Source organism: Opisthorchis viverrini, assembly GCF_000715545.1.
Source record: "Opisthorchis viverrini unplaced genomic scaffold opera_v5_200, whole genome shotgun sequence".
Lineage (NCBI taxonomy): Eukaryota > Metazoa > Platyhelminthes > Trematoda > Opisthorchiida > Opisthorchiidae > Opisthorchis > Opisthorchis viverrini.
In genome coordinates this window covers 285,886-307,968 of record NW_008751855.1, presented here as the reverse complement: position 1 = coordinate 307,968, position 22,083 = coordinate 285,886, and the positions used below count along the sequence as shown (strand labels likewise).

At 41.8% G+C, this 22,083-nt stretch overlaps 1 protein-coding gene across 1 annotated transcript in view; it reads left to right on the top strand.

The window, feature by feature from the left end:
• T265_08036 (hypothetical protein) overlaps positions 1-22,083 on the top strand; it is a gene marked incomplete at both ends in the record, with an annotated part of 180,939 nt that overhangs the window by 115,211 nt on the left and 43,645 nt on the right. Inside the window, 5 exons of the mRNA XM_009173730.1 lie at positions 3,450-3,663; positions 7,154-11,065; positions 14,506-14,728; positions 16,568-16,641; positions 19,798-19,963. Coding sequence (XP_009171994.1) covers positions 3,450-3,663; positions 7,154-11,065; positions 14,506-14,728; positions 16,568-16,641; positions 19,798-19,963 — 4,589 coding nt within the window. The remainder of the gene's footprint in view (positions 1-3,449; positions 3,664-7,153; positions 11,066-14,505; positions 14,729-16,567; positions 16,642-19,797; positions 19,964-22,083) is intronic.

Below are 22,083 nucleotides of genomic sequence, written 5' to 3'. Positions count from 1 at the left end.
GTAACGAGCAAAATGATGGCAGAGTTTAATAGCATACAGAACACAGAGGACGCACGCAGTAAAAAGCTATAGTCACCTGACTAAATGAAACTGAGTCGTCTGCCTTAAAAATGTAGTCCAGCGTGAGTCCCAAGCCGCTTTTGAAAATATAAACAAGGCTAGAGTAAAGAGTAAGTAAAGAGTAAAGTTTGTGTTTGTGCCTGCGCTCTGGTAGGTAGTCATTATTTTAACAAAAAGACCGGAGTGTAAATGTGTCTGATTGTAGCAGAGTTTGGATACTCTGGCTCCCACTAACAGCGCTGTTTTTGGAATTGCTCCAATGTGTTCCCCGTATAATGGTTGCCCTGTATTTGCATCCGTTGATACAGACAACTTGATAGAAAATGCTGTATTCGGTTGTTAAAGGCATGCATATGAGCATAGTTTTTTCAGGCAATAATAACAACATAGTTTTGCAAATTCATTTGACAGTCGCGTTCAGTCAGACCCCCGTGAAAACCATATATCACATACCACGTATCACGTTTCACTGTGCCGTTCGGTACGCAAGACTGCATTTCGCTACCTTCTTCCGGCTGGTAGTATATGTCTGCATTTCCCCTTCGAAAAGACATCTCTGAGTTCGAAATACACTCATTTGCAAATTAGCTTGATTTTTTATGAAAGACTCAACTGAATATCTCGCTTATGATGTTCTACAACTGAATGTGCTGCATACAGGCCGCCTCATGAGTCAGTTAGCACAATATTCGAGAACCCCAAAAATAGTGAAACGGATCGTGGGCTCCAGCGGTTTTCAGTAACCTTGTGAGTAGTTTCCGTCATGATAAAGTTTGCCGCCTGTCAGTTAGCACAATATTCGAGAACCCCAAAAATAGTGAAACGGATCGTGGGCTCCAGCGGTTTTCAGTAACCTTGTGAGTAGTTTCCGTCATGATAAAGTTTCTGAGTTGTTGAGCTTCTCGTTTTAGGCAGTCGAAGCACAAGCTACCATTGAATAATAACTGGAGCATGTCCTTCTCTGATAGCTGTGAAATATTCAAAGCAGGGATATCGCCTTTCCACACCAGGTTTTCATGAAACTCTCTAAAACACCTTCTTACGTGCTTAGCACCACATCCAAGACTACAACTTCCCATGTCACCGCATTTCCTCCGTAAAATACGGGTGACCGTTTGTTCTACTCTGTGTGCCTTATCATGATCCCCGCATTCCGCAAAGTTGTCATCACCGTAACAACACAAGAAAATTCCGGATCTTTTTTAATATGTTTTGCTTTAAGTGGTCGAAAAGTACGCCAAGGGAGACGGTCACAACTGGGCTCTCCATTCATGTGCCTGGAAAGCTATCATTCAGTTAAATTTAGATATTTGTTGTACAACGGAATAAAGGCCTAAACATGTCAAATCTTGAGCTTCTCAAGAAAAATAGTTCCATATAATAAAAGTTTAAATGGTGTCATCAATGTTGACAACTACATAGTGGTACATATCGATTTAACTTTACCATTAATTACTTTTTTGTGTTAGATGCTTGTCTTTGGGGTTAATGACAGCCAGTTCATCTTTCATCTGGTTACTTTTGTCCACAAGGCATTTAACAAGTTTGTGACACAGTGGCCGTGTCACGGAGTGTACCTGGCGCGATAATATACCAATTTGTTTGTTCTCGAAAGTCGGTGCAAGCGTTTCGCAACAGAACCAGTTGAAGACCAGCATTTGAGCGCATCCTATTCCCTATGCCCTTTATGCATATATCCTTCAGGAGAGTCTTAATTTTACGTCCCACATTTTCTAGTGTCGGACATTTTTGTCAACTGTGCCCAAAATATTCGGATTATATTGTCTTTGCGACCTTCATATTTCAATACCAGTTCCTGAGCCTATGCTACGGTAGAACAAGAAGTAGACTGTCATGCTGGTGTGAATCAGTTGCTGTGAGTTTTCTGTGTTGAGAACACAGGATTGATAGATGGGTAAACGATATCACCGATTGCTGCAAAGGAAGGCAGATCGAGAGTTAAACTACAGTGCGATTGCGGAAAGACACTGGAGCAAGTTTCAAAAGCACTGCGAAATATTTTGAAGACAACAGCCTCAAGCACTCTCCGGTGAAGGTTACATGACGCATTTTCTACTCAATGTTCGGACTTCGATTACAGTATAAAGCACCTGAACAATTTTAGTCCGGAATACTGTGAAAGTGGTTCATGAATATGAACCATCATATGACACATCATTCTCGCTTGATCGGTCATCCTCCTGTTCTGGCGTAATTATTCTGATGAGTCCACACCAAGGGGAAGCATTGAACTCAATTTCCGCTCGTGTGGGAGCTCATCAACGGTGCACATCCCACGTCCGTGCCGGGATTTGAACTCCGGACATCTGACATGCGAGGCGAGCGTGTTACCACTACTCCCCCAACGCATGTTGGACACACCTGAATTTTCACGTTTGAACAGGCGAACGTGTTCACGCTCGAGCGATGTGATTGGTGCGCGCGACTCATCGAAGGACGACCCAGTAACTATCCTGGTTGCGACGATCGATTGACCCGGCAGTCAGGACTTCGCAGTCGGGTAGTGTCACAAACGGTTGAAACCCACTGGGCAACCTGTTTGGCTTCAGTTGTGGGGTTTTGTAGGATGTTTCAGAAGAGCTTGGTAAACAATCGGTAGTTTTTATTAGGGCAACGTTTCGCTCTTGACACAAAAGCTTCATCAGGTTAAGTGAATGGGTCACCAAATTGGCCAGGTTGTTAGACCGACGGGGAACCAATCAGTAAGTCCTCTTCAAACTAGATCAGTGTTGAGTGTCAATTAACGGCTCTTGTCAGCTAGTGTGGGTGACAAAATCTTGAATTGATGGGTTGGAGGGGTTCCAAATTAGTTCCGATGTGTTTAGGATGTGTTTAGTTCGTATTCGCGCCACTCTATTTTGAAAGACGGAATTGTTCTCACTGCGCGATTTGGTGTGAAACTGGGTCTCGTGCCTCTAAGATGAAAGAGTTAGAAGCTGCTTTGTTTTCCTTCTTTGCACTGGTGTAATGTAGGAGGATTGACCTGTATCCACTTCCAAAATACGTATCAGTCTAACGCGCAAACATGATTGATTTTAATCGGTTGTTCACGGTAGTTCACCAACAGATCCGTTTGGAGCCTGTTTTTTGATGGGTACGGGGTTTTCGGGTCCAATTTAGATGTAGTGCACCGCGTTAGAACGAAAGAATTCCAGCCATTCGGCGTGGGGCCAGGTCGCTAATTAGAAGGCATATTCATATGGCCGATCTATCGTAGAGCTAAGATGTGCACCATGGGTGAAGATAACTAGTTTGTCAGGTAGCATGTACCAAACAGAACAAACAAGTCCCATTTCCATCTGTGGAGTTTAGCCGGTAACGTATCAGTTTGAAACATGTCAAAACATTTTTACGGTTCTTTTCTACAGGACTGAACTAGCATTGGACCTGAGTCAATTTATGTCCAAAGAATTTTGGATTCTGCATACGAACAAGCCCGCTATCTTTAGCTTATATGGATGGACATATTCACCACAGAATGACCGCTTGAATTCGAACGCTTCCCTGATCTGGTGGCTTGCTTACAGACTGGATCAAGGAGGAGAATTGAAGGCCAGAGCAACGTTGAGTATTCCAATACAAGTAAGCTCATTCTCTGCCGATGTTTTCATAATCATGCTAAACTGTCTGTTAATTCAACCCTTTTGATCTTCCCGGTTAGCTGTGAAGCAAAACGTTCGGCCAAACTGGTCGTACGCGTCATAAGGAACGTAAGTAAAAACGTAATCATCCAAATAAGGACAGTCAAGGTACAAATCTACGGAGATGGAACGTGCCTTTCAGTACAATTCATGTATCGCAATTCACCTACACCTCCAGACAATCCTCCAGAAAACGGGGATGGAAGAAAAGAACAAGAACTCAATTGATATAGATTAGAAGCTTCATCTTAAGCCATCGCTGGCCAGTAACAGGTATCATCACACGGATTGAACTACTGAAGTCAGATTTTGGCGTACAAGTCTTTCGAAGTTCCGAGGTGCGATGCATGCAAGTAGCTCAAATTGGCAAACATTATCCGGGAATTAAAGTGCACTAACCGTACGCTAACCATATCTGCAAAAGTAAAGCGTTGAAAATGCCCGAAAGAATCCAAGGTCCCGATTTCAGGCGACGTTTTTCCGTGATTGTATGTTCACATCGTGCCCAAAAAGCACACGCCAAACGATGCAAGGTGCTTGTCATTTCGCCTAGATACCATCTTCCCTACTCTTGATTCTCGAGAATGAGAATGTTATTGTCTGTAAATTTACCATCAAGAGCAACTTGAAGAAGGAAGTTTCGAAACATTTCAGGATTTCTACTTTTAATCGTTACCCTGTTGGTCAATAGACTGTACAGAAATGCAAAAGGGGGTGTCCGTACCGGACACAATATTTTCTAGACCGCTACCCACACACTCTCCCGAACCAACAAATCTGAGAATACAAGTAAGTAGGTATAACGGGAATGAAGCTGCATTTATAAGATCATTGACGTATCAACGGGTTTAACCAGCTTGGTCCCCTAGCCCATTTAAAATCGTTCTTGACCTAAAATCGCCATCCCTAGGAATTACGTTTTCTCACTGGATTGTATATGGGTTGCCCTTCACCATATGACGCGATATGTATCTCTAGCCAGCTGAATCGGTTTTATTAGCGGCGAGAGGGCAGGTTGAAAAATCATCGAATTACGTGAAATGAACATCTTCAGCCTTAGATTTTACATGTTATAGAAGTCAGGACAATTTAAACGAGGTTTATTAGCGATCAGTTGGTTGTCCCCTTTCCGATTTGCATATACATATTGTAAGAGGAGGTATATACGCCAGTACTTCAAACTGCCTGACCGCCTCATTGATGCTTCGGTACAATAAGGCGTACCCGTTCATGTTTTAAGCGACCATATAATCAACGTCAAATTTGCTGGATAGCAGACTTGTCTCAAAAGAACCCCTGCACAACAGATACTAGAACTGCAGGAACCTGGAGAGAAAACCGCCACGGATTTCTTTCTTCTGATAACGACTGCCGCATGAGTTTGCGCTGTTCAAATACCAGCAACAGTTGAGTTATTTCGGACCAGGTTTGACGGATATTAGATTTAGACAGCCACCCGTCCGATCTTGCTTTATGGATGACCGTCGAGCATCAACAGTTAGACACTTCAGGCTGTCAAACATTTTCTACCCATAAGGACAGGATCGTACACACGTGAAATAGGAATCGGTAAACGGCAGGTTGATATTCCCAACTTCCAGACCGCCTGTGTTATGAAGCTTTCTTTGACTAAATGATAAAGCAAATGACGTTTAGAATGACTCGTTGACCTTGTATTCCGTCAGTAATGGGAATATAACGTGTTCGTCTATACCACTCTTTCAGATAGCAGCATTATAAAATCGTTTATGATGTTTGCATGAGCTTCGTGATTGCAGTGGCCCACCAATGGGGCCCACGGACTGAGTTAGTCGAGCGCAGGTCCGCCTAAGTTAAAATCGAGGTCCAGAACCTCACTACGATTGTTTCATCATCCAGTCAGTGATGGATTCGAAAACTGCTGGCGGCCTAAATTACCCTAGTACGTACCGTCAGATTGACCGTTTCGTCGGCATGCACGTGTTTGCGCATTAGTAGTATAGTAGCACGACGTCATCATGGAAACTAAATTAAAGGACGCACTACCTTTCGGCATTAAGCTCATTAGTTAACAAAGCTGTTTATGTTGGTATTGTTCTATAACGTAAGGCGACATACCGGTGAAAGGATATTCATTGACTGTTACTTGATTGCAAATAAATGCTACAGATGCTACAACGCTACGAATTCTGTAATAGATCTCACTTTTCAAGAGACGCAAAGCGGATTTACGAGGAAACATACTACTCGCATGCCCCCATCAGTATTATCACCGTGACACCAGTGCTTCCGCATCAAACGTATATTATCTAAACACGATGCAATCCTCCTTGATTACGACAGATGAGAGACAGATTTACAATTAAGTAGCGTGGTACCACAACGTTTTCATTCTAGTGTAAAATCTGCCATCTGGTCTCCTCTAAATCCAGCCTAAGCGTGAGTCGTAGATCCTGCGAGTATGTGGCCTTCATCATTTTGCTCAACTCCAAGAATACGTCTTCCTGAATTGAGTGGGCCTTGACACTAACATCTTTTCAATCGCGATTACTTCGCCTAAGTGAAGCCAGTCCACGACAAAAAGCCGAGAATACGCGATGGCATACTGAGGCAGTATGTGGTTAGTTTATTCATAGTAAACTGACACATGTTGCTTCGGCCTACAGTGTACACAGTGCAGCCGCAGACCAGTTTTGTTGAGTGTTAGTGGAGCCAAACCATGCCAAGCCATTAGTCACTTGATACAACTCAATTTCGAACAAACATCCAAACAATGGAAATCGAACAGCTGATTACGTGATCCAAAAATCCGTCTGTTTGCAAGCGATAAATCATGTGATCTAAACAACTTGGCACGTTTACAAGCTGAGACCCATAAGAAAGCATATAGATGGACTGTTGTTTTAGTAATCTGTCGTGTATCAGAATTTAGCACTTCAATGAGCAGAATTGTTCCTCAAATCCTAAGATATGTCACTGGTAGGGAATAACCATTTGAGAAGCTATTTTGATCGTTCTAAGCAGCTCTGTCGGAATAGTCTGGATAGAAACTAATGACAGAAAGTTCTATCCTCTTAGGCCGAAAGCCAGACAGTACAGCATTCCTGTTGAGTATGGGAAATTTGCCTCACTGTTTCATTAAGCTTGTTGAACCGAGACGAAGCTATCAAGCTAGAGAGTAAAGCTTGACAGGAAAATAATACATACAATGATAGAAAATCAACCAAAACACACATTCTGCGTTTCTTCTCGTAGTTAGCTTACATTTTTTAGTAAGGGGTTTTTTTTCTAGGAAAGGCTATGTAGAATGTTTTTGTTTGACATTCTTGCGTTTGTCTATCGTCCTCAAAACTGCGATGCTCCGTTTATTTCGTTTGCTTTACTAGAAGAAAGTTCTTCTTTGTTATGATTAGTTTTCGTCAGCCTAAAATTTCTAACTTGTGCCTTTGTAGAACATCGATAGTGTTGCGAATGGTGAATTACATTGGAAAGGACATACCAACCACAAACTCCCATGGATCACACAAATACAAGCTATTCTCACGTTACGTTTATTCCCTGAAAACATTGGTCGCTATATTCATCTCACTTGTTCCCATGTCATCGAACATGATGCGATCACCACTATATCACTGGAACTCCAGCCTTACGCCGTTTATGTCGTTGAAAGCCATCTTATTCGTGGGCAAAGTGTACACATTATGCGCTTAAAATGGCCCGAGAATCGGTCACTCAACATGAAGACTTCGTATAAACTTCAAATCGGAAAGAACATACAACTTGGATTCGACAGCGCTGTCACGCTCAACGATATACCCTATTTAGACTTCAAAAGCGAATTCGAATATGAGCATACTAGAGGGAGGTTTGAACTCTTGCATGTAAGCAGGCGGAGGCTGAAAGAAGACAGTGAACTACTCGCCCATTGTCAACTGGGTACAGAACTTCATTCGTCACTCACCTTCAGTCCCTTCACCATCACTTATGTCGGGTCTGGTCACATTTTGGTGCTCATTCCACAGATCTTTGTCAACACTGGATTGGAGTTGTTCACTTCGTTAGGGATAAGTATTGGGCAAGGCCACATCAAATTTGTGGCTCTACAAAAACACCAAGGGACTCAGGAGAAGTATGGGATCGAGTTCGTTAATTTTTTTGAAAATACGATAACGCAGACGTCGGTTGCTTCTACTCTACTATTGCATTTAGACCCTAAAACAGACCCAGTTTCGGATCACAAACAAACGGGTTGGAATATTCGCTATAATTCGTCCAGGAGGTCCAGAATTATTACTGTTGAATTAATTCACACCAACCTGGGTAGTTTGACACTCACTGAGAAGAACCGCCTCCGATCTCATCCAGGATACAACATGGACGGATCGATAATGTTTGCACTGAATCCATCCACAAGCTTTGGCGAATTTACTGGCTGGTATGCCAATTACAATTATGACGTGGAATTCTCAGCCGAGCGTTATGCTGTCGGAGTGCATGGGGAGTTTACTCCGCGTTCAGGAGTAGGTCCAGGAACTCCATTACGTTTGCACTTCAGTTTCACACCTGAAAACAACTTCGAATCGGGAACAATTGAATCCGTGATCAATTCACAACATCTTGGATACTGGACGGGTTATGAAATGGTCACGATCATGTCCAACTATATGTATGAAAATCACCATGCCAAAACAACCAACAAAACACTTTCGATTCGAAGCATTTTGGGATATAGGCTTTTTGAAGGGAGAGGGACAAGGGCATTTGAAGGGTCTGCGTTAATCCTTATCAGCCCTACAGGAAATATGCTACAAGGATGGTTGAAATTCGGGCGTCCTGGTACAACGACCAGTAATCAGGTATTCGGTGGATATGCGTTTCTCAAGAACCGAGTGGATGTGTGGGTTTCCGTGTATCTCAATGAGAGAGAGGAGCTTCGTTCACGTTTGGCTTTGGTACAGGAAGATAGTTGGATGAAAGTGGATTGCAGCGCCCAAATAAGCATTCCTCGTTTGGAGTTAGCTGCAGAACTTCGAGAAACGGTGACGAACCGGAACCAAACGGTTCTCGAAGAGAACACAAACATTGATATAAAACTACCGAATGCTGTGAGATACTATGCTAACAAAAGTCTTTGGGTGAAATTAGGTGACGATTGCGGAGTCAGTCTTCCACAATTAATGCTTGAATGGGAGTCTAACGTGCGCTGGTTGAGAAAAGGTACTGTGGAATACCAAAGAACCAAAACCGAAAGCCGTCATTATTTGGATGTTACGGCTAACTGGGATAATTACACAACCCTGAATCTGAGTCATTTCGGCACTTTGAATTCAAACCACTATTTCGCGCATGCAAAAATGGGAAAGAAAGATATAACCGCTCGCTTCAAGACACAAAATTTTCAAAATAATAGTGGGTTGGTGTTGATGGAAATGAACGTACCATTCAAAATGCTTTCTTTCCGGCTTCAAACAAACGCGTCTCACTCAACAAATGATCAGTCCAATAGTCATCTGGTTCACATAAATGCACCTCATCTTTTGTTGCGTAATCTCGTAATTCAGCACGGCTTTCAACGCATAATCAACAATACAAACTTGGTCAAACTAAAAGCAACAGAGCTGATCGCATTCGGAGGCAAAACTTTCTTTGATCACAAATTTGTCTTTGTTCCGGATCAACAGTTTGAATTCGTACTTCACTGCATGCCGTTAAATGCCCACGTGAACAATGTGACCATCGTTCTACAAGCAAATAAAGCATCCCAAGCTAAGATTCCTGGCAGTTTTGTTGTAAAAAGCATCATTGAATTGAATCCTTTGATACCTCGAATTGAAGGGACACTGAAAGCTACTTCTTTACCAACCGATCACTCCGTGCCAAATAATTTCGATAACCTTTCACCACACAGTTTAACTGGATTAGAACGCACCCATCCACTGCGTGGAGTATTCAGATACGTTGCAGCTAACGCCGACACGCCTAACTTGATTGAGGCAAATCAACAGATCCAAGTCGGCCTGGGAAACTATAATTCGACTGTTTCAAGTCGCATTGGAGTACACTCGTTCAAAGTGATTGGAGAACTCTCAGTGGGTGTCTTATCTATGTTGGACTCCGAACCTACTACTTACCGATTACTGTTGGATAGCCAGATCGATGAAACCGAGCACAAGTCAGTCTTCCATATGCACGACACCCATGGAAAATATGGGTTCCAGTTCAACTTGAGCTCTATCTATAGCGAAGAAAAACTCCACGTGGTCATGCAATCGGCTCTAACGCACAAAGAACTAACACTGAACGAGACTAAGTTGACTGCGGAAATGATTATCGCACCCGAGTGGTTACTGGTGCTGTTACAAGACGAGGAATCCAGAGAAAATAGCAAAGTGTGGTTGAAACTGGAAACAAACCTGTTTCACTTTGACAGACTTTCTTGTGCGAACATACCTGCGCATATAGTTCTACAAGTATTTGAAACGTTGTTGAACGTATCCATATATGCGAGGAATGGCATCGGGTTGGTTGAGTTCCGCAGCTCAGATGAGAAGGAACTAAGAGGTATGGTATCACTAAAAGAAAACAAATTGCGGGCTGTGGATGAGGACAGTCTGTTGAAAGAACTTGCCATATCCGTTAATTCCACTTTCGTAGAAATCCCACATCTACGTCTGCTTTTAAGAATTGAGAGGAAATTCCACATACAAAACGGTGCTCTGAATCTCTTTGGGGTAATCGTGGAAACGGGATACGACGTGACTCACAATGCGCACTTTCGTCTTATGATGGAGAAATCCGACTCAGATGGCGTGCTTATGGCCCTGAATAATTTGTATTTTCTGCCGATGGTCGTTCATCTTTACCTATCCGACAGTCTGTGTGAATGGCGAGTATCCAAACCAGAACAAGGAACAGGACTTTTGTCAGATTCTTTAAACACGTCTATTCGTTGTGCGTCCTGGGAAAACGCTACTCATGACTGCGCCGCAGTTCTGGCTTACGGGCCGAAATCCTTTCATATATACACTGCCGCTGATCCACGCTTTGGAGCGTATCAGCTCATTTCTACATTTAATGAAAAGTGGAGATTTGGAACGACACTGACGGCGCGGCGTTCATTTTTTGAATGGGGTTTACTGACACCTCTGAGGGATATTGTCATTACCCGAAAAATACTCAGTTCGCAGGATACCAACCAAACTACATTATGGAACATACAAAGCATTCCACGAGAAGCTGATTTGGACAATGAAAACAGATTCGTGAACACATCGATGCATTTACGTTATGCTGAGGAGCGAATTGCTCCACACACGGACAGCTGGCTTTACGGAATTGAACTCAACTCCGAACTTCTCAAGAAGGTAAGTTCTTTTAGTGGTACTGTGAATCATGCCATTAGCAGATATCAAACATCTTTACTCTAACGGATTACCTGAGTGGACTAAATGGAACTCTTTAAACTGTCGATCTCAGTATACACCATAATTCTGTATAGGACGAAAATCGCGGTCAGGCAGCGTAGGACAGGTTTGCGGATCAGGTCCAGCACCACTAATTAAACCATCGTATCATTTCTGATGCCAAGCTTAACTGCCTTTAGCGGAGCCTGTTTTGGAGAATGAGGGTCTGTGATTTGTTACCATTTTTTCCAACGGTTATTTTAAATAAGCCCGCTGGTCAAGCATCAGGGTAAATCATTTTCCAATAGAATGCTGTGGTGCTTACAGCTTAAAACATACCTCTTTGGTGACGTAGCATAGATATCCGTAGAATGGTCAGGCACGTTGGTGAAAGATGAACGACACCTTGATAGTGAACAGATAATTTTGCAGAAAACAAAACTGTATAGATTTACAATGAGCAAGTTTTAGCCGACTTATCACTTGATTCTTAGAAATCCTTTCGAGGACACATGCTTAAAACAATCAGTGTAAACGAACGCCAACTCGGAGGACATCTTTCACCAATTCATCTGGACATTAAAAGCCTACCAGGGATTCTGTAAGGTAAATTTGACAGAATTGGACACAAATCTCCAAACTTTAAAAAACGATAGCAGCCGGGTTGGACGGCACAGAATAGTCTGTTTTTTTATTGCAATACGGGCAATTGAAGCTTTTCTGCAAAAGTCTCGTCAATTGTTCCATACCTCCATTTCGAAGCAGAGAATCTGTCAACCAGTTTTCACAGTCACATAGGAAGTGGTGATTGAGTTGCGCCCTCGAAGGCGATAAATGAACGTCAATGGGCCAGATGTTTCCGATAGAGAGAAGTGAATGAAGCAACGGATTGTAACACCGCTTAACAGTCTAACAGACACAAATGTGAAATTCGCCTTATTTTATCTAAATTATGTGGCTTTAATCAGAATTTCACGCAGACGTCCACCGGCTGTCCCGATTGGTGTAACCTGTTGCTGAAGCCTCGTTACCTGAGGGCCAGCGGGGCCAAATGAACTGTATCAAAAAAGCCTCTGATGAGCTTTGACTCAGTGGTCTTTAATCTGTACATGCTTTTATTACTTCGAATTCCCCAACAGCGTCTCTGTAGAACTGAGCGATACATCATGCCATTTGAATTGCAAACGGTATTTAGGTACAAAATGCTTCACTGGCGAAGAGCGTTGTTGAAAGGGTGCGTCCAACATAAGCCTTCATACTCTCCTTTGTACATAGCATCAGTTTCCGTGTTCAGCTTTGTTTTACACTTAATACGTCAACAGTACTAAATCATAGTGCCTACGTTTCACCAGAGAACGTACCACTTGACAGTAAGGTGCCGGACAAATGCGGTTCCACAATTTAGCGCAGGTACATTTAGCCAGCGTGGTAAACAGTGTTAAACATTCTTGTTTTGTGTCTGTTCCTCGGATTGACCGACAGCTGCTGTCGGTCATGTAAACTAGGTCAGAAGTTTTAAATGACAACTTTCAAAGTAGTAACCAACTGCGTGTCTGCTGCTACCTGGTTTGATGGTGGTCCGCTGAAGCGGTATTTCTCTTAATACCCCGTTTTCTTATGGCTTCATAGGCGTACGGTTTTGACATTTATACAGTACAATACAATCAAGGATTTGTCCAATTTCTGATTTTTCACCCAATTCTAACAAGTCTAGACATTTTACCCCTACCACTGAAAATATGGAGATGAAACCTTACCCTAAACTGACTAACCAACCAGCTCTCACTAAATTAGTTTCGCACGAAATAAGGTACTCGGAACAAAGAATTCTTGCTGATCATCAGTTAATAATGACTCAGTGATATCTTGTTCATCAAGTATTTCAACGGTATGTGCTTCAGAAACGTCTACCCTTGTCTCGTTCAGAATCACAAACTAAGTATCAATGCATTTTCATTCAAATTGTGCCAAATCAATGGTTGATGAAAATTGTTCGAAGTTTATTGACGGTTTGACCCTTCTTAGGACTCGACAGGTGATATTGGTCACGGAACTTCCGGAGCCATCAAATTAGACTTGTAAGTTTGAACACTTATACGCGGATCAACGCACTGTTAGCTAGGACACAACTAAATTGCGCTACAAAGGTCCAAGATATGTCAGAGTATTATGGAAAGATTCCAATTCTTTATATTCATGGTCAGATCACAGTACCCTTATTTCATTGATGGGAGAATTGGTTATTCAAGTACGCCAACTCCTCATCTACTCTAGAAGCAACTCACGGAAGGTATTAATCAACAAATTTCACGAGTTCAGTTCATTGTAGAGACCGATTTGGCGCGTTCTGTCCGGAAAGTGGTTCATCCGGAGTTTTTTATCTTGGTTTCTGGCACACTGCCTGCAATATCCGTGCTATCCAGGTTTATCTGATTTAGACTAGTTGTTGAAGCTAACTCAGCAGCGACCAAAACCCAGGCTAAATTTGGCAGCATCTTTTTGACTAACAAGCCGTAACCTGGTTTGTAGTTTACTTACATTGAACTTTCAAGGGACCTAGAACGTTCCAAAACATGACAGCAAAGCCATCCAAGTTTGATGTTCGTCGAACAACTTCATTCGTTTTCTTCTTTTAGTTCATGGTTCAGTAAACAGTAAACACACTAAACCAGTAAAACAGTAAAACAGTAAACACAAAAATAGGCTTTCGGACCGGGCTTAACGTAAATGTATCCGAGTGAAAAATGACAACGAAACAGTTTGATAACGCACGTTCCCCATCCTGCCGTACATATCCTCAAGCTTACGATAAACAACGAAGCGAGCATGTCACATTTCCAAGACGCTCACCACCGTTGTGCGTCTGAGGGTTCAGGTTTTGTTTTCCGTCTATTCCAGGTAGTTGTGCTGACACCCAGTTTTGATCCTATCAAACAAACACCTAATGAAGAACATAGATAATTGAACACGAATACGCAACTCACAGTTAGGGGCACACAAAAAGTAAGTTTTCTCCTAGAGAGACGAGATATTCATGTTTTACTGATACTGATCAGTAATGCCTTATAGACGTACCGAGGCGTCACAGTGTCAGTAACTACAAAAATTTGGCGCTAATGCCATTTTAAGCATGCAACATTGAACTAAGTGCAACAAGCTAAAGAATCCCATACGGGAATTGAATTCAGTGGCATTTGGAACGAATTTTTACTGGATCTCACCTCATTTTCCTCTGTTCAGGTTCAGTTTTTTCTTATACAAAGCCAAGCATCTCCTTATGTACGGCCGATATACAGTGTGGTGATTCCTTAAGAACAGATCCAACAGTTGTGCAAAAAATGTGCGGATTATCTTGTTGTGCGTAACAAGTGAGCGTTGAAACAGTCTTTTATCTCCTTCAGGGAACAATTGGACTGTTCTTCAACTGCACTCAGACTGCCGACAATTTGACTTTTTGGCTCAGGTCCACAAGTGAAAATGGAAACCTAACCTGGAACCATCTACTGCTGAAGTTGCACAGGGTGATGAAGAATACATTCCGTTCAAAATTGCATTTGAACATTGGCAATAAGGAAGTGCTGATAACTGGGAAAAGTCTGATGGAGGCACAGCGCTTGCAATCAGGTGGGTAGATATATCTTATCTAAGAATATATAATGAGGCAACTTATATCGTTAAATTAGGTAATCTGTTAGTTTTCCAGACTAATCCAATGCATAAGCAGTATCATCCTTACCCAAACCATAAAGCACGATAAAGCAAAGCCATCCACTAAAAAGAAGACTTCCAGGGGGGGAAGTGTCATTTTCGTTCAACGTTTAATGCTACTTAATACATGCGGAGGAAAATGTAGCAGACCCTTCTGCAATACGACAGAAAATCCAGCAGTCTTTTATATCAGGACAGTTCCGTCGTCCTTTTGGGTTCTTCAACGCCTCCTTCAGCCACATGGAATTTCATTACACTGTCCTGACAACTGTCAACTATACCTCATGTCTCAGTGTGGTGCGTTCTCTAGTGTGGACGCTATTTCGAAATTCGTCCAACTGAGGAAATTTTTAACGTCAGTACTCCAGTAGGGTATAATGCTTCATTAAATTCTATCAGCAAGGTTACAAAGTTGTAAAATAAACGCGCCAAAGAATTTTGGAATAACACTGCTTACTTAATTGCTGTTGAGAGTCACCCAGGGACGTGTGATATGAACTATCACTACAACTTCTCTGCCGCTTTACCTAACCAATAATGGTTTATATATCTACAAAAAGGCATCCTCCAATTATTAGTCGTAATAACAAGTCTGTATTTGAGACACACGTTGGGCGGACCATTTCGTGGTGCCCTTGATGAGGCCCAATCAGGGCCCTTCAACTCTAGTTCGAAGCACGTATACAATGCTGTTAAACAGAGATAATAAGGAATCTATCTGGAAATCTTATTCATGGATTTTGCACAGTTAATTCACTCTCTGTTGTTTTGCCAACTTGAGTTACATGCACTGGAAGTTAGTCCTGACAACCTCAATTCGTGCACACTATACAATGTAGCACTGTCACTGTTTTTGATAACATGTGCTTTAATGTATCGGCTAACTGAGCTTTATTCGCAAGCTACGCGCTAAAACGTGAATGGCTGTCGAGGTATATTCTTTGTTGAAAGCTAATGTCCAAAAACGTACGATGAACCCAACAGGCTACACTGAATATGTATTCCGATTCGTAAAATTCAGTCAAAAATTTCATTTTTCGGAAAGAAGTACTCGTTAAGGGTAGTTGAGATGGTACTTAATGGATTAAACACTTAATTCCATCCAACCCAACTGAATACAGTTACAACAAGTGCTGATACAACACGTATGTAAGTGGATAATTGTATGATAGCCAATGGAATATGGATCAAAGCGTGTGAGCTTAGAACGGATGTTCAGAACAATCTTGGTTTACATAGAAATCACATAACTTTATCTGATTGTCTGATCTTAGTTGACTATCGACCAGTGGAGTTGACCGTTAGCGGTCTTTATGCGCACGTAGACATATATGACTGCCTGACTGCTATGGATGCTGAGTTAAGTGGCAGTCCCCGTCAGATATTTGTGACCACCTTGATTCGGTTGTTGCGTTGACTGGTTCCCAAAAGCTGGTACGGAATTGTGAGTTCCCTAGTCAAGTACTTTTTTCGTAAAGCAGCAAACTGAATGCAGAATAGATGCTAAAACAGTGGGGAGCCAACTGCGTCACCCAAGTTTATCCGTGTGAAATTCAAGGGATTTGGTTATCATGCTAGCCTCTGTGTGAAATTGGACACCAGAAGCAGCAAACTGCCAGAGAGCACGCACCAAGATGATAATCAAATTGAACAAATGATACAAACTCGCCATTTTTTACCATTGATTTTAACCAGCATTTTTCCTTCAGGGAAACACTTTTGGGGTGACAACTTCGTTGTTTTTTCTCTACCTAGCAATCAACGTTACCACACAAAACACTCGAAACTGGAACGTCTCAATCGACTCGTGGAAGCTCATCGAGTTTACAGTGAGTATTATCAGCCTGATCGTTTCAAGCGTATTTGGATAGAGTTATTCAGTACTTCAACCCCTACGTGAACAAACTTTTTGTCGCACTTTATGAGAGAGGAGTAATTGATTTTCATCGGTTAGTAATCGAATGGGATGTTTTAGTCGATTCTGAAGTGAGAATACTTCGATCGTTTCGGTGGGAAGGTCAAGCAAGGTCCTTTCTTATTATTCATTGCCGTTGGTTTGAAATTTTTTGTTTGCTGCATAAACTAAAAACACATTACAAACTCGGGTACCAAAGGAACAATTGATTGCTTGATCACAATCTGAAAACCACCATGCAGGAGCATCCAAAATGTTCCTTTATTTAGTTAAATATTCTTTTCGAAGATCCGCCGAGAAATAATCCCGAATGAGATACTAGTTGATGGCGCTATTTTCTAACCATCTGCATTGAACGATTTCTTCTGATGATCACATGCACAACTTAAAGAACTGATACTCATTGGCGCTGGCTGAGTTGCAGCGAGCAGCACGATCGTTAGATTTCATCTGACAGACACAGCTCCATTGTGTCGGAGAAAGATGTAATCCTCTGGGAAGAAAATAAGGAACAACTAGCAAAAACCCTCAAAATAAGTTTTTTTTTCCGCCCAGCTATTGATGTAGTTTGCTAGCGGAGACGATTGGCTTTAAAAACCCGGTTCCCTTCGAAATTTTTCTGAGTTGAGCGTTTCTGGAAGTGAAGGAACGATATGTCCTGATAAGCCCATAGGGGGTTCGTGAACGCTCGGGGGGACAATGTCTATTTTCATTAAAGTTGTTCTAGAATAGATGTATATCACAAACAAGGCATTCATACCTTCATATTCATAGCACTCTTGTTCGGACAGTTCACCTGTTGTCCTAACACTATCATCCAGGTGAGACCACACCAAAGAGGAGAGCTCTTTATAACCCATCAGCGGTGCAAACCCTTGGCCATTTTGGGGTGTGGACATAAGGTTTCTTATACGAGCGCGTCACCCCACTTTATTAACGCCTGAGTTATCACATTTGGACATGCGAACGTGTTCACTTAAGTGGCGCTATTTCACCGAGAATTCCTGACAGGTGGGTCAAGATATTGGCGCAATCGGCACAAACGGTCGTCTTTCAAAAGGTCGGATAAACCAGTCACCGCTCAACAGCAAACACGTTACCTGTTCGGACTTGATAATTCAGGCGCGCCGATGGTTTATTGGTGGTATTCTCACCTCAAATATCAGATTCTCCAAGTCCGACCCGCAACACGTCATAACCAACGACATGCAATGCCAATCAGCCCTAGCAAAACTCGAGTCCAGTTATTTCCTCCTGAATAGGTACGCAAGCACTGGTGTCAAAACAAGACTTATGTAAACATTACAAACCCCACAACTATCTACAACTACCCGGTGTTATTTATTGTCATTAGTTATTTCGCCATATATATATTTTGTGCGCCTCTATATCTGTATTGCACTATTGCCCTGGAGAATGGCACCGTTGCAATTATTCCCCACTAGAGGAGATCCATAAACTCACCCTTTAAGCACCGATGAGATTTCCAGGTGTTGTGACATAGAGCTCAGTCGCGCGGTCACAATCATTCTGCCAAAGCTTGTTTTGGACAACAAATAGTATGTTTTCAGGTTCCAATAGAATCAACGGTCGAGTTAACTGTTGGCAAAAAGATAGGTTTGCTCCAAAGATAACACTGTGTTCATGTATAAAGTAACATAACCAATCTACCTCTGGTTAACCTGTTCCATTTCTTCTCTACGGAGAATCGCCCTCTTACCGGTATTCAATGCATTCCCTTGAACGGCTCATTGTGAGTTTATTGCTGCGGCAGGAAAATGGAAATTAAGCTTTCTCCAGTAGAACTGGGATTGTATTTCTTTTAAAGCTCTAAATGGATTCAGCATTTACGTTTTCATAACATATAGGGAAATGTTGTCGAATGAAATCATTGCATGTGGCCAGTAACTTGTGTTTAGTTAAATTTGGTGCTTTTCGGCAGCACCTTCTAATATCATGATGAAATAAATCATGAAGATGCATAGAGGCAGCAATGTCATTGTTTTTGAAGCCCGGCATGAAGTTTGTTCTTTGAATCTCCAGAAAATTTGACAGTCTTATGGATGAAGTGAAGCAGAAAACCAAGATTAAAATTCGCACGTGAAATTTCGTTTAATGCACTTGGTTCAAACTGTCAAAACGATTTCCTCATTTTCTACCAATAATGCGATGAAACGTTTTCAAATCCAATCACCTAAACACGTGCATCAGGAAAACTCAGTTGTACATAGATATTTCTGCGGCTATGAGGATTATGATTGACGGATACGAATGTCACTAGATTGTAGAAAATCAGCCATTAGCCTTTGAGAGCAGAGTAACCCTCAGTTTTCTACAGATCACAAAACTCCCTACAATGACACTAGTTGAAAAACAAAAGGATGATTCTTGCCAGTTGGATAAATCAATCAACCCAGCATGTGGTCGAGTTTGTTTATGTTGATAACTGACGGATAGTAAAAAATCTTGCGCGCAGTGCAGGTCAGAATGTGCTTGAAATTTTACCTATCCCTCACCCCAATGTACTAACTGCCGGATGCATACGGTAGTATAGTATTTAACTGGTGAATATAAGCACTTGATCGGAGACATCCACGACGAGCCGATATTAGGATTATACATATAATGGCATGATCACATTTAACTATTAGAACATTCCGGTATACCTAATGGCCGAGAAAATCTGTCACGATGCTTCGATCGCGAAAGGAATCAGCAACAGTTCACAAGTTTTCGCATTCTGAAGGATCGCATGCTCGAAAATACCAAATATTCTTATCAAAATCTATGCAGTCCGCACGTACTTTCCTTGGCCGTTTGCACGGATGATGAACTGGGGATTTATTTGGGAAACGTCTCCATAATTTAAACTTGGAGAAAGACTCTTAGTTTACCTGGTTGGTTAAATCTTCTCAAGAAAGCCTTGTCAAAATTTCAGAAAATTGTAAACATTTTGATATAGGTCACTTGATAAATTTTTCTAACCGATCAGGATTCAGATTCAATTTCGTTGGAGCACATTGCCTGGGTTACCTAACTTCTGCTCTCCCGATTTCATTTCCTCGTTTAGGACGGAAAAGGGACGCACATTTTGCATCGGTTTGATTTGAATAGTCCCGGCATATTGATGCAAAATCGCCTGTATCTGCATGATGGATTGATCAACATTAACCAGACAACTCGGCTCCGTACTTCTCCCGCTGATTTAATGGTTCAAGCATCTTCACGGAAGGGTGGTAAGCAGGAATTCAGAATTTTGAATAGTTCAGTGGTTTTAAAAAAATAACAGGAATTGTGAAAGCATTGTCGTATAGATTTTACGGAGCTAAGTCTTATAGCTACAAACGTTTCAAAGAAATGTGAGTTGAAATCAAAAGGTTATGGCGTTGCGCCACCAAAAACCTTATGCGCAATGTAATTTACGCTCACTTTTTGCCATTATACGTACACTTAACTGTTCTTGGTTATTGTTAGCGCGGGTGAGTTTATTGGTTGTTGAACAGGTGGCTGTTGATCTGTTCGCCGAGTTTGGCAATTGGCTCGCAAACGTTTCGACACCATACGAGGAGACATCATTAGTGTGCAGTTGGGTGGGCGCCGTCTCAGTTGAATCTGGCTCACGCGGAATAGTTAAAAACATCAAAACTAATCGGAAACGTTTTTATACTTTCGCGACACCCGCGTTTACATAAACATCTATTACACATGCGTGCACTTGTTTCAGAAGGGTCGACGTTGGCGTCGAAGTTAAATTTGAACTGGTCTGTTAAGTGAACGTTAATAATGGAACAGAAGCCCTTCAACTGTGTGTATGAATGTTTTCTCCATCGATCAAATCATTTGTCCTGTCTCGTTTTTGCTTCCTCCTCTTCCATAGCGTCTGGACGGGACGTTCTTTGAGTAGACTCAGTTGTGAATATTGCATTGACTTTAGTGCAGTATTTTACTCTGTCAGTGTCTTGTAAAACTGAATATCCTCAGCGTAATAATTCAAGGACCCCTGTGACCTACTTCAAAATGCTTTCCAAAAATATATGTAACTATGGGGAAAATGCACAAGCACCATACCTGTGAACAAGCAGTCAGTTATCGGAAATATCATATCTTCACGAACCAAATCAACTGGTCTTTCTGTTCCACCAGGAGATGGAGACAACCATACCGAATCAAAATCTATCTCAGCTTGGTGGAAACCCATTTCTAAAACACTACTAAGGATGAAAGATTTCACCAGAACCTACACGTACGTCCATCATTCACGATTCATGCAGCGGTACCAAGCGCAAGTTTCTTTATTTTTCAGGCTGACACAGAGCTTTCATGATGTAGTGCTGTACATATGTTTCTGAAGGTATCCTGCACGATAATGATGAACATAGTTGTACGGTGATGACGGGGCAAACCACCCTTGGGCCTGTCAGCCAGGTAAGGATTACAAAGTGGTAACCAAAACTGTCGTTCAACGGATTGACAGATAATTGTGTTGGTGACACAGAGCCAATCCCAACAGGACGTTTGTCCAGAAACTGGGCAATCCACACGGCGGGGACTGAACTAGGGACTCATGCTTCAGAAGCTTTCGCAGCACTAGGACTTATCGATGCTTCTTGGAGCTACCAATGAGTAAGGACCAGCTATTCAGATCTCTCTATCTTGTAGCAGGACCAGCACAATTCACAGTGGAAGTCACAGTTTTCCACTCTTATCTAATGGTTATTACGGTAGTAATATTTCGCACATTTCCGATTTGTAACTTTATTTTTGACTTCACCGGAGGCACTGGTCTCAAATGGTCCGACTGGAGTTGCTTTCCCATCAGAAGGTTTCCCACTGCAGTAGATTCGCCCTTTAAAATGCTTCAGAGCGTTCTCAAAACACATTTTGATCAGTAACTGTTGATCAGCGATATGTCTGCACATGCAACCGGAATCACAAATGGTCTGTGTGGAGTCACGTGATGTAATCCTGATGATATGAGATGAGTGACGAAACATGCGCAGATCTGCTGAGGCTACTTGATGGTGGAATAATAGTTACCAGCATTGGTATATATATATATATATATATATATATATATATATATATATATAAACTGTGTAGTTTGAGTATCCCAATTTACATTAGAGCGATAAGTTCCCAAGTATCAGTTTCAATAGCTTTTCATCGAGAGAATTATGTTAAATTGCCAGACATTGTATGAAAGGACATGCCACTGAATGTCAGCGTGAAACCGATATACATCAGTGTACCGCTAAGTCCAGTCTCAGCGAATATTTTCAAGAGCAAGTATTGATATGATATTTGGGACCAACCGTGAAAGAACAGTCACGTTACAAAAGATATGCTGGTGCTCCAC